At 31.7% G+C, this 13275-nt stretch overlaps 1 protein-coding gene across 3 annotated transcripts; it reads right to left on the bottom strand.

The window, feature by feature from the left end:
- Window positions 1-2599: 2599 nt before the first annotated feature.
- Window positions 2600-13155, bottom strand: LOC148627078 (rabenosyn-5-like). 3 transcript variants are annotated; one of them, XM_088566973.1, is made up of 9 exons: window positions 13039-13155; window positions 11584-11747; window positions 10920-11066; window positions 10395-10538; window positions 9079-9240; window positions 8454-8659; window positions 7717-7787; window positions 6765-6851; window positions 2600-5457 (listed from the first exon to the last, which is right to left on the bottom strand). In XM_088566973.1, the coding sequence occupies exons 2-9, from the start codon at window positions 11720-11722 to the stop codon at window positions 4941-4943; spliced, it is 1473 nt and encodes a 490-aa protein (XP_088423099.1). In that variant the 5' UTR covers window positions 11723-11747; window positions 13039-13155; the 3' UTR covers window positions 2600-4940. The 3 variants fall into 3 exon arrangements, with proteins under 3 accessions (XP_088423099.1, XP_088423108.1, XP_088423119.1); XM_088566982.1 differs by having other exon boundaries at window positions 13018-13145; XM_088566993.1 differs by having other exon boundaries at window positions 13007-13122.
- Window positions 13156-13275: the final 120 nt, after the last annotated feature.

Raw genomic sequence — 13275 nt, 5'->3', positions numbered from 1 at the left:
CGTGTAGGTTGAAATATCCTATATGTAGATAAAATTCTTCTTCATTGTAGGAAAAAATCTCCCACCTTCAGCAATGAAACTGTTAATTATGTAAGTGACAGTCTTTGTAAGAATCATGCACATTCTGTGATACACCTAAAAAAAAGTTTAACATTTTTATTTTTGTTATTAAGTTGCTTTATAGATCTATATGGTGAAATATATAATAATCTGTCTGCTCTTAGGAGTTAATTCACATTGAAAATCCAATAATTTCTTTTGTATTTTAGTTTATTTACAATTATCTCCCTTAATTTTAATTTTACAGTACATTTTATGTAATATTTATATCCTATAAACAAGAATGCTATGAATAGCTTCATATGATTTTCAGATTACTTAAGGTAGATAATACCTATTACACTGAGCATTCTTTTCTGTCATCATGCAAAATCATACACATAAATATTTTCAATTATCTTCTAGTGTTTAAGAGGAGTAAAAATAATTTGTTCAAAATATTTTTAAAGAATTTTTAAGATAAACATTTGTTTTGTAAAATTGCAAACATGAACTGTAAAAAGCTGTTTTCAAAGGGAAATGATTGGCAGGAAAATTCTTTCAAAAGGGAGATAATTAGTTGGAAAATGTTTTTTCCTCAAACATCCAGTCAGTAAGTCAGTCAGTCAAAATGCCAAGGAATTCCCTGTAAACAAGCATGTTCCTTGTTACTCATTCATGCAGCATTTTAGTTCTGGTATGAAAATCAGGCATCTCAACATTAAAACAAAAACAACTTGTCTGCATTATACTGAATCAAAGTCTTAATTATTTCTGGAAAAAAGTAATTGTTTGAGCTAGTTGAGTTAAACTTGCTTAAAGCATAGGGTAGCTTATGTGGTAGGTGAAAAATCATTTAAAAAAACCCATTATTACAAATTGATATACCGATATGTAACAGATTTAAGTTATGTAGTCTTAGATAAACTTGTGACTTCATTGTATCCTTCTCTTATTGCTGCATCTTGTGTTGTCATTTTGCTTTTGTTTTGATGTGTTCAATTTTATGAATAAAAGCATAATTGAAAAAAGTCGTTATCACATTAATTCAAATGTAAAGCTGTGTTAGCTTGAAAATAATATCTGACAGCATCAAGCAAATAATTTAGTATATTTTAGTTGACTACCAGTAAGTCACAGAAAGCCTTGCCCAGAACTATTTTAAAACTATAATTTTAGGTTGTAATAGTAGTAGACTCTTCCAAAGTCTAAGAGCATAGATAGGGTAAGTGCCCTTGAACTTTCTAAAAACAACCTCAAGTTGAAAAGGAAAATTAAGAATTGATTAAATTGGGCCTGATACAGTGGATTCCACGTAATCATATACCTGTGAACTGTTAATAACAGGAAATCAAACAACAAAAACATTTTCCATCTATCAGTGTTAAAATTTCCTCTTATTTGCATAAGATGAGACTAAAGAGTAAAAAAATCCTCTTAATTGGATAAATATTTTTCACAAATAACTCAAAATATGTTTCCCATAGTGTCCATTTTGAAATAAAGTGGAAAAAGCCAAGTCAAACAAACAGTGAATTACTTGAAGAGATCTATCCAGATCAACAACCCTATTTAGTTTCAAAATAATTGATCCTATAAGTCAAGTAGATGATCTTGGCTTGTCAGAAGCTTAGATAGCCATTGGCAGCCACCATTTCCTATCAAGTTCAACAAGAACTTTAATCATTTTTTGAAGATCTTCAATTTCTCATTTCTACCCAGTTTAATTACAACCTACTGAAATGTTTCTGCGTTAGAAAAAAAATTACAACAGGATATGGGTGCCAAGTGATGACAAACTAGGTTGTACAATTCTTATCAAAATCCATAATATTTCATAAAAAAAATAATTTTCTACAAAAACATATTCATCTTATTTCAGTCCTTCTAGGAATGTGCAAAAGGGGTACGTTTCCAGCCCTGTTGTTTAGTGAGTATTTTAGCTTTCCAACTGAAAAGATTTTTAAGCACATTTTTTTCTGTTCATAAGATGATCCATCCCAGAAAAAAAATCAGCATTGTTACATTAACTTGTCAAAATGATATCACAAAGAATAATTTCTATGCAACTTTCAATAGTTTTTATGAAATTTGAAGATTTTATCAGTATACATTGGCCACATATTTTGTCAAACATTACTTGCTTTCATACAATGCAGCTGGAATATAAGTCGTTGACCTATGTGGCCAATATCTCCTTCAAAGAAAATGTAACAAAATCAAATTCTTTCACTAATTTTGTAGAATTACAATATTTCAGCTCCATTGTGAACTAAGGTTTTCATATTTTTTGTACAGATGAACAGTGAAAAAGATTTTATCAAATTAAGCACACCTTATACTTAACATTAAGCAACATCTATACTGATATAGCCATGTTCATTATCAGGACTGAATTTGTAATAAACTGAATATGCCCTTTTCAGTTCATCACTTTAAATAACATTACAGAATTTGCTTTCACAGAAACTGTTATGGGTTTTAAATTGAACAAGATCACCACCAAATTTAAATATGGTAATTATTAACAAAAGATCACTGGCTCCAGACAGAAAATAAAGAAGGTTCTAACATGTTTATTTCTGATTACTATCAGTATTGGTGGTCAATATTGTATCACAGATATTTCTATTGCAACATAAAAATAAATGCAAGTTACATAATTGGCAATTAAAAAAATGTTCTAATGGTATACAATGCAAAGGTTCAGACAAAAATATAACCAACCTGTCACTACACATTTAAATGAATGTCATCTCATATATACATATAAAAAACAAATGTTACAGAATTTTTTAAATATATGTAATAAATTCTGCTTTATTTTCTTCCTAACTACCTTTGACTTCAAGCAAAAAAAAATTAAGCAATTGTTCAAATGATCAAGATGTTGCATGCTACGTAATGACAGATATGCTAAGATTACTCCAACTCAACAATTTCTGTCAAACCTGGGAAGAGGAAACATGGCACAAGTCGTCATGCCAAAAGCAATTATATCAAATATCAAAGCATTCCGTCCAATAAAAGCTGAGAAATCTAACATTCCCTCCAAAAGAGTCCGAGAAATTTATTGCAGGGTGTACAAGCTGTTGCAATATAGCCCCAATAACACCCTTTTCAACTGAGGTGTAAGTCCACAATAAAGGTCCCAGCAATTTTTGACATATTATAATAACACATGACAAAATATGAACAAAATTAGCCATGCATTAATCATTCACATGGAAAATAAAAGTCACAGGAACATCAAAACAATTCTGTAATAAAATATTTCTGTTAATTTGTTCTGTCAGTAGTACACTGTCATTTATTCAATCTACAAAAATGTTTGCAACAAATAGATTCATCAGTATCTTATTCCAAAGTCCAACTACCTTAATAATTTGTATACACATTAGAATTTTTATTGGTAACTTCGACAAATTTCCATTAGTACCGGTATTACTGCTTAATATTTTCTATTTCAGGCTATTGCTGTGAGTCTAAATTTATCGTCAGTTTTCAATGACGATGTTATGTCAAATTAAGGGTGACGTCACCAATGAACAGAATAATGCTAGTTTTGAATTTCTTAACATGACATCATATCTTTCCCTGTCGGACTTACTGTGACACTTTTAGTATCAACTTCAAAACTGTCGTTGCTCTGTATGTACCATGTACTCATTAGACAAACTGATATGCAGCAAGGTACTTGAGTTATATGCATAGACAGTAACAATGCCTCTAACATCATTTTGATTGAAATGTTTTCAGCCTATTAAGTACTTTTCTGTCAGGCAAAATGAATATAAGCTGTGGCACATAAAGGAAAAAAAGGAAGAGATTTGAAAGTAAGTATTTTTAACACATAACCCCCAGAAATAACAATTAAAGTATTTGTAATGTTTGCCTTCTTGAGATACAATGTATTGATTTGTCAATTCTAGTTGAAATTCACTATGAAGAAATGGTGGGAAAACTTTCCTGCACTTTTTCCCTGTATAAGCAGTCAAATATAATCTACATCACAGATGCTTCAGGAATTTAAATAGCATTTCGGTTGTTTCTAGATGTACTGAATGTATCTAAGGAAAAAATTACCAAATTAAGAAAAATGTTGTGCCACCCCATTGCCTGATTCTTACACAGAATGGTATTTAAATGAAAAGTACATTATACCTACGAAATAAAGCTACAAATGTACTACACGTAATTGACAGCTAAATTGCACTTGAATGGCAGTTTCAGTAGTACAATCATTGCACTAAAACCCAACTTGTTACAAAACCTGATGCATAAAAACTAAGACATGAATAGAAATCAATGTGAATTGTGATCAGTATAATTAGTCACTAAGCTTCAGAAAAGAACATTTATTTAATTAACAGAGTGATGGCATTAGACAGAATTCATCCAAAACACATTTTAAATTATCATTTATCAGTTTTTACTTTTAAGCATATTCTGAAACCTGATTCTAATAAAGATCTGTCTAATTCAGTCTGCATGATTTTGTTAACCAAAACACCTGTGTATGGACGAAGTGTGATGTTTTGTTTAGCTAAAACAAATCTTATGTATCAATGGAGCATTAGAAAATGTAAATGGTCTTTTTTTAACAGATAATATTTCATCAGCAATCATGTTACTGGTAAACATAGCTATTTTCAAATATAGATAAAATCATTGTACTTACAAAAAATCAATCAAATTCAGTCATGGTTAGAAAAATATATGGTCAAACTTAATGAAAACATTAAAAAAAAAATAACAAGGAAGAGCAAAGTAACAAAAAACAAGAGTACCATATCATAGACCTGTAAGGTATCAACTGTCTTCAAGGAGCAACCATAAGATTAAAAATACTAATCATTGACTAGAAATGAGTTAGTACTAAATGCCTATAAATAGTTTCATTATGACCAGTTCTGCCTTTGTTGTCTCATATATTCTTGTTGTAAATCTTGAAGATTTTGTTCTAACATTTTAACTTCATCGTGTTTCTCAGCATGTTTAGCTTGTTTGATATAACCTTTTATTATATTCATCTGTTGGACCATCGGATCATCTGTATTACTATAGTTGATTTTCATTTCCTGGGGTATCCACCCAGATTTCTTCTGAGGTTGATCCTGATGGTCTGTTTGTCTTTTTGGTGGATTATTCACAATGGGTTGTTTCCCTTGCATGTCCTTTCTTTCCCTTTCCTGATGTTCTGTAGCAGCTTGTCTCTCCAAGGCAATCCTTTGTTGAATTTCTACTTTCCTTGCTTCCTGTAATTTCTTATAATGTTCTTCTGAAGGTAGTGCTTGTAAGCCTATCATATTGTCCTGCATAAAACTTGCTGCCATGGTCCGTATGTTTTTCTGTAATTTGAGTTGACCAGCTGAAGGAGGTGGATCAGAATTCATTTCGTATGCCCATATTCGTTTACTGCAAAAAAAAAAAAATCATTATCAATGATTTGATAAAAGGCAAGAGTTCATGTCTGTGTAATATATGAAGTATTTAATATGTAGCTGTTGAAACATAGTTTGTAAATACTAGAGTAGTTGGAAAGTTGATTTTGAGAAGTGAACATTTTCAGTATATTTTATAGAAATTCAAATTTATAAATGGTCATTCTATAAAATTTCATAATTAAAAAAAGAAAAGAAATGAGGTCAATATTCATTTTCAAAGGAACAGTATTCTATTTTCTTTTTTTCTTATTCCCAAAAATAGTAATAGGATAACTAGGGCCCTGCCCTATAGTAATCCGTCTGTCTGTCCATCAACAACAAATCATTTCCAGGCTGTAACTTTGATGTCTTTTGGTGTGACCATTTGGTATTTGGCATGAGGGTATATAAGCTTGAATTTTCTGTGAAATTATGATCCTCCAAAATGTTTATAACTCACTTTATTTAGGCTACGGTGGGGTCGTTAAAGACCAATCCACCTCAATTATATCTAGTTAATTTGAAAGATTGAGTAACCAAAATATGATGAAGAGTTCAATCTTCAAGCCTTCATGCCACACGTTATTATATTTTTGTTATTCACAATATCAAATTGATTGTCCTATTCATATAAATTTTCGCTATAATTCATCGCTATTTTCAACATAAATCAAAAATTTTGTGAGATCATCAGATTGATGGTTCAGTCAAAGAGTTAAATAACTAAATCTATTCATATGTAAAATTTTGAATTTTATTACACTGGAAAACAAATATCACTGCTATCTATGTATAGAATTAAGTCCCTCATTGGTGAAACAGATAAAAAGATATTAAGTTTTATCCTCCAACAAATAACATAAAAACTCTTTTCATACACGAATGAGACTAAAAAATTTTATGCATTTTTTCCTACTAAATGAAAAAAGGTCTTGAAAGAAAAAAAACCCTTACTGAAAAAATGACAACTGAATGTCATTTTATGTGAAGGTAAAATTTTCAACACACTTAATACAAAACAATACCCACAAAAAAAACATTTTGAAATAGTTTTTACAACTTCAATTCTGCCACTGATAAGACATAATGGCATATAAATACTAAATATGCGAAATATTGTCATTTTGAAACCAACAAAAAAGTTTTTCAAGAGTCAATAACAGGGGCTTGCTCCTAGTATCAAATATGCAGCCTGACTAGTATATAATCATGAAAATGGGTGATCCTTAATTTGATCTACGAGTAAGCCCCTGTTAGTCAATACTCACATTTATTCCACTTAATTGTTAATATTTTTACCTGACATTATCAATGCCATCATATAACTTCAGTATTTTATTTCTATACTGCTGTGCTGTATATATACTGTATGTTGACTCACCAGAACTGAAAGAAAACACATTTAGTTCATGGTACAGAATTGTCACAATGAATAATATGTCTTTTAATGCTTTCTGAAAAATTCTGGTTTTATTTAAGTCTGTATTGGGCACTAAATTAAAATAGCTTCACATACTACCTTTCATTTTATTTTGGACCAAATTGTATTGTTTTTCAGCGCTGAATGTACCTGTATTTTACAATGATGGTTGAAATGTGCGATCTTGTTTATATTTTTTTGTTTTCTTTCTCCAAGATTTTTTTTCATGACAAGGATGTTAGAAAAACTCGGTCTGAAGCTTAGGTCAGTTAATCTTTAAACTGAGAGTACTTTATAGAAATTCGGCTTTTGGTAAGGTGCTTTGTCCATTTCACTTCTAAGGTGTGTCCAACCTCATTGCAGAACATAGTGGACCAATATGTGTGCAGAAGGCCAGGCTTCATGCATAATAAAGACCCTACCTTGAGATTTCTCTCAAAATAAGTTCTTTGGCACAGACAGCAAAATATTCTGCCACTACCAATTTGTTCATTTTCTAATTTTTTTGTTGCCTTTCCTTGTTTCCCATCTCATCCCCAGTTTATGTTTTCTTTTAATTTGATTGATGTCACAACTGTTCTTGATCTGAATATTGTGCATGAAATATTTGCAGCTGAAGGTTTAACAAACAGCAATAAATCATTAAATTATTTTCTTTAATATGACCTTCCATTATCTACAGGAAAGTGAAAAATAACCATAAGATATCTTCACACTTAATTCTCCTAACCTTTCTACCACTAAGAAGTCCTGAGACGGAAAACAAATCAGCATCAATATGTAAAAATCCTTCATAGATTATACACCCATACTCATGCATGCTTAACTTACCCTAATGACTCAACCATTGGCATAAACTCATTCAGCAGCATCTTAGCATTATCTATGTAGGATTGCAAATTCTGTATTAAAAATGTTAAAAATTAACATATTTACAATTAGTTACAGAAAACATGAAATGCACAGTCACTGAGGATTACACACAATGATATGTCATGGGTTTCCTGCATTTCTTGAATCTTATACCAGTATATTTGCAATGTAAACATTTTTAGGGTTCATAATTACCTTGGGACAAATACGTGGGGAACATCTCAACACATTACCTTAACTTAGTTTATTTTACATTCTCTGTAGAATTGATAAAAAAAATGCCCAGCAAAATAAAGTAAAGATTTTAATATTTTAAAAACAGAAAACAAATCTGAATTTGATTTATCTTGGTTCAGCCATGCTTTAAATTATTCCCAAGTCACAAGTTTGTAGCCAGAGGGAAAACTGTGGTGAAATAAAATCCATATGTACTGTAAAAACGTCACAATGAACCTAAATATTTAAAGTGTTATGTATTACATTGTATAGTAAAGAAGCAGGAATTGACATGTTTATATTTTTTTCATCCACCTTTTTCTGACAAATGCATGTTTAAAACATAGCAATGTAACTTTTTTAAATATTGAGTTATTTTAAAGTTATTTGTTAAACAGGTAGTAGACCTTAAAAAATACATACACATAAATGAAATATTTGTGTAGTAAACCAACAAAAATTGAAAAATCTAAAATTACCTCATACATAATAACTAGCGGTGGTTTAGTATTTCTTTGTTCTATCTGTTGGTCTCTCCTTTCCAGCAGTTTTCGACAGTTATCACATGTCCGTATGTGAGGTTCACCCTCAGGACTCATCAATGAGTTTAAGCTACTATTACTTCCTGATCTCTTCAAAAATCCAACTTCTACATCAGTCTGGAAGGCAGGGTTGGTTAACTTCTCTGAAAAAAAATAACCATAGCAAAAATTAACTCAGTGTTTTAACACATCATTGATTAATTAAATCAAGTTAAACTTTCAATGGCAAGTATTTGTTTGCACTTCAGGATGGGACCATTTTAACAAAACATGTGGACTCTGCTGTTTACTTTCTGAGACACTCAAAGTTTGATATAAACTAGTACATATGCACGTGCAATAATATTTCATTCATCAATATATTGTAGCCTTAGTATATGAGCATATAATGTCTTAAAAATCTTTAATAGTCAATACTGTTCCTTGTATTTTCATAGTAATTTTTAAGTTAATGTCATGTAAGCTAGCTTTTAGATATAAAATTTGCCTTATAGACCAATTATTTACAGACTGGTCTCCATATTGCACAGTGTAACAATTTGAAGAAAAATGTCTGGCTTACTTGCAAAAGTATGTGGTAGAAAATGTGAACATTTATCACACATGATTCCACCACACAACCTGCAATGGTGGCGCCGTCTAGTGAGTGAAAAGCTGCGACCACAATCTGGACATGCTTGTACATACTTATCTGGCATCCATGGTACCACTTGTTTCTCAAAAGCTAGAAAAAACATTGAAATACATTATGGTACATCTCAGTTCTATTTGAAGTTTAACATATTGTTAATTAGCAAATAGTTCATGACCCTGAAGTTCATATGGGAACACATGAACTGATTGGTTGTCCCCAAAAAATTATATGAACTGAAGCATAGCTGAGGTTCATTGAATATTTTTGGGCGACCAATCAATCCACAAATTGCCATATGACCCGAAGTATCTTGAACTATTTGCTACTTAATGTCTATTTCTATCATATATAAATACTTTTACCACACCATGGTCATTAATGTAATACATATGCATGTATGTTATATATATTATTGTTTTTTAGCATGTTTCTTATTGTATTGCATGTATTCAAGATTATAAAGATTTTATGGGCCATGTATTGAGCCTACATCTAAAACTTTTTTAATATACAGATGACTTCATAATTGTCTTCTTGTAGACATTGCCCCGTGCAAGTCCGGGTGTCAAAAGAATAAGCCAGCAGCAGCGCTAAGCTTGTCGTAAAAGGCGACTAAATAGTGCTCTGAAACCGAGCCAGGGGCTAGGCACTCTGCCTACAGAGTAACTGGGATGTGTGCCCCAGGTGGTGGAATGAGGTACCCCTGGTGTGTTACATGCTGGGGTTGTCAGGCTATAATATGGAAAACCTGACCGCAAACCAAAGTGGTGCACCGTGTTGGGAAAGTTTTTCACATGTTTAAGAACCATGCTGTGGTATTCGATAGGAGTAGGAACCTTTGCGCTCCACCACAAGAGGCTTATTTGCCCGACCCTACCCATCCCTCCCTTTTATCTTGTGGCAATCAAAATTTGTTCATCCTATTATCCTTGTGTCCCATCCCTTTTTTTCATTTCATCATTATCAATTCCTGTTCATTTTATCATCCCTTTCTTGTTCATCGCCTGATTATAATTGAAATATTGCTGCTTGTGCATTAAACCACAATAATCAATCATTCAATCTTGAAGCCATTAAATACTAGTATAGTAGTTAAATGCAAACACTTCTTAAGAGCACTTAATATAATATTTAATTTAGAATTAGTATACATTGCTTTCTGCAAAAGAAAAAAATATAACCCATAAGTGATGGTAACATCTGATATCATGCTGAATATCAATTACAAACATAGTTTCTAGTACCTTTTCTTTTGCCACTATCAGTGGGGGCATTAGATCCTGTCAATTTATCCAAACGTATGATGAGTTTATTGGTCTCCACAACAAACCTGTCCACTCGTGCTCCTCGACCAGTTTTAAATATGTCAGTTTGACTCCTAGTTACACCTAAATTGAATAAAACTAAAACCTTTAATCACTTGTAATGTAACACAAGTACTTTGATGCTACATTGCTAACAATTGGTTTTTAATAAATTCTGCAATTCTATTTGAGGTTGCAACAGAATTTCTGGGACCCTTCACAAATTGACCATCTTCACATTAACCTTTGACATGTTCCAATGAGATGTTAAATCTTCAACAAGCAGACAAGTAGGCTAGATTATACTGAAGATTTACTTCTAATTAGATTATTAAGTTCTTTATTTGCATACAAATTGAAGAATAAAAAGAAGATAAATAAAAACCATTAGAAAAATCTTATTGTCAAGTCATGTGACCTAGAAAGCTTGTTCTTCTACAAATTAGTTGTCATTAACTTAATTACCAAGTTCCTGTGGATCCCAGAGAGAACTCTCATAGCCAGACTTAGTTATATTTCCAGAATAACTTCCACCAACAGCATCAGATTGATCTTCAAATTCAATAATTTCCTTTTCTCCCAAAATCTTCTTCTTCGCTTTTCCAAAAAGGCCTTGAATACAAGATATAAACATGATACAAATAAAATTAGTGTTAATCCAGATCATATGAATAAACCAATGTAAAAAAATATTTAAGAGTTTAATCGATGCTGGTCAGGTTAATATTATGAGTTCTCAATTTTTTGTGTGTGTAAAGTACAGAAAGGAAAATGTTCAGATTTCTTCCTCAATAAATAAGGATTGGTCTGGCAGCGTGCTTGTCTAAAGTGTGGGATGTCACACGTTCAATCCCTAGCCAACTCACAGCAAAGACTTTCCAATTGGTAGTCAATGCTACTCCACAAAGCATGCAGTACATAGGAGAAATAGTGATTTCTGGTTTTTATGAGTAAGAATAATGTTTTTGAGTATGTGATATTCCTTACCTAGAGGCTTTTGCTTCTGTGAGCCTCATGTAGCACATTAAAAATCTAGCTCAGCATATGAACAGCAATATTTGTGACCACTAAAATAATGTTACAACCAGAATTTCTATACATAAAAAATTTCAGCTCTAAATGCATGTACCTCTCAATTGTTGTAAAACATCCTTGTCTTCATTTGAGTGTTCCTCCTCAAAGTGTTCCTGTAACATAGAAACTGTTCCCAGATCCTTCATACACATAGGACACAAAAATCCTTCTCTTACATCTGATGCTGCTGCCATGTTTAGTAATGGAAACTATCTCATCCTTTCAAAAAGAAGAAATAGCTAAACTATAAAAACATTCTCAGTAATCATTAATATAAGAAATAAGACTATAGTAATCATAAATACAATATACAGTGCATCGGTATTTATTGTACAGGAAGAGCTTGTTCATACAAGTACAATTGTATTAGCCTAATAATATACCAAGAATATGAATATTTCTAAAAAAAGTTTTTAATACTCTGGTTACATGGAAATAACTTGGAAAAATTACCAAGTGAAATAAGATATTCAAGCAATTTAGAAAGCTTAAGAATGAAGTGTGCTAACCTTTTCATTATGCAAAATGAGCAAGCAAGCATTTTATAAACATCCTTGCCAAAAATCATTACAGGTATACAACACTCCATTCTCATGCATGTACACGTGTACAAATTTTGTGTATGAAAGTACCTTTTTTACATTTGATTGTATTCATGCATTAAGAGGCCCATTTTATATAACAGCCCAATGATTTCAACGGAGCATTTGAAAAAAAAAAGAGATGGGCCCTTGCAAAATATCTAATGGCCAGTAAATCTCCTAATACTGTTATAAGGTACAAATAAACAGATTACTTCGGTGCATTATCAAGGGATCCAGGCAAATAAATGAAGTATAATTCTATCTCAACACATTTTCACCTAAAATTGTATTATTTAAAAATTCTTAGAAGTAATCAATTCAAATTTTTGTACCCTTGACTCCTATTGCAATGTCTACGATCTTACACCTGTTGACCCCAGTTATACTCAATACAAATAAAATACTTTCTGGAACACAAGTAAAAGTGAAAGTCGTATATACCAATAGTGCCAACTCTCACACATTCCATGCGAGACTCACATATTTTTAATTATGCTGCTTCAGCTTGGTGGCATTTTTTTATCTATTGTTTTTGTTTTTTTTCCTTCAAACTATTGCAAATCTTGCATATTGGGGTCTTGAAACTTGGCAGCCCTGCAATATCTGATCACTAAATGCAGAATGAAGCTCTAGATAATAACAGATTCAATAAGAGGCTTGCTTGATTCTCTCCTTTCCTTTTGATAATTAATCTGTATCTAAAGCTTCACACAGCATGTATTGGAAAGATTTCAAGCTCTTATGCAGTGAAAAACCAAGGGGATTTATAAGAGACAATACAAATCTTTGGATAAGGTAAACATGACTGTCCATGCACATTGCTCATCTGTTCATGTCAATCGAGGAAAATATACAGTATCTATGATTCGTTATTCAAATTTCACGGTAAAGTACCAGAATATTACATCAACTATAAGACTGCATACATTTCGAAGTTCTGTTATTTGTCAATGTGTGCATGACTGAGGAGAAAGCTAAAAACACAGTTTGACAGATCTGCCCATATTCTCATCTGTAAAACGAATTCCGAATGCAATTTTCAACAAAGGGGAAAATCTGATACACCCAATATGATCATGCCGCTATATAAAATTTCTACATTTTAGACAACTTTTATTATTTTACTGTTCTCAAAGTAGATAATGTAAATGACTCGTTTTTTC

The sequence above is a fragment of the Perna viridis genome, chromosome 1, assembly GCF_037379345.1.
Source record: "Perna viridis isolate PV_CMFRI_1.1 ecotype Kerala chromosome 1, ASM3737934v1, whole genome shotgun sequence".
Taxonomy (NCBI): Eukaryota; Metazoa; Mollusca; class Bivalvia; order Mytilida; family Mytilidae; genus Perna; species Perna viridis.
The sequence above is the reverse complement of the archived record's forward strand: the minus strand, read 5'-3'. Positions and strand labels throughout refer to the sequence as shown.

Excerpts from the sequence above, each read along its gene's own strand:
- LOC148627078 (XM_088566973.1), bottom strand. The coding sequence starts at position 11,722 with ATGGCAGCAGCATCAGATGTAAGAGAAGGATTTTTGTGTCCTATGTGT. Across the intron at positions 11,067-11,583 it reads TGTTTTACAACAATTGAGAG|GCCTTTTTGGAAAAGCGAAG; the intron begins GTACATGCATTT and ends CTTGTATTCAAG. Across the intron at positions 10,539-10,919 it reads CTGGGATCCACAGGAACTTG|GTGTAACTAGGAGTCAAACT; the intron begins GTAATTAAGTTA and ends TATTCAATTTAG.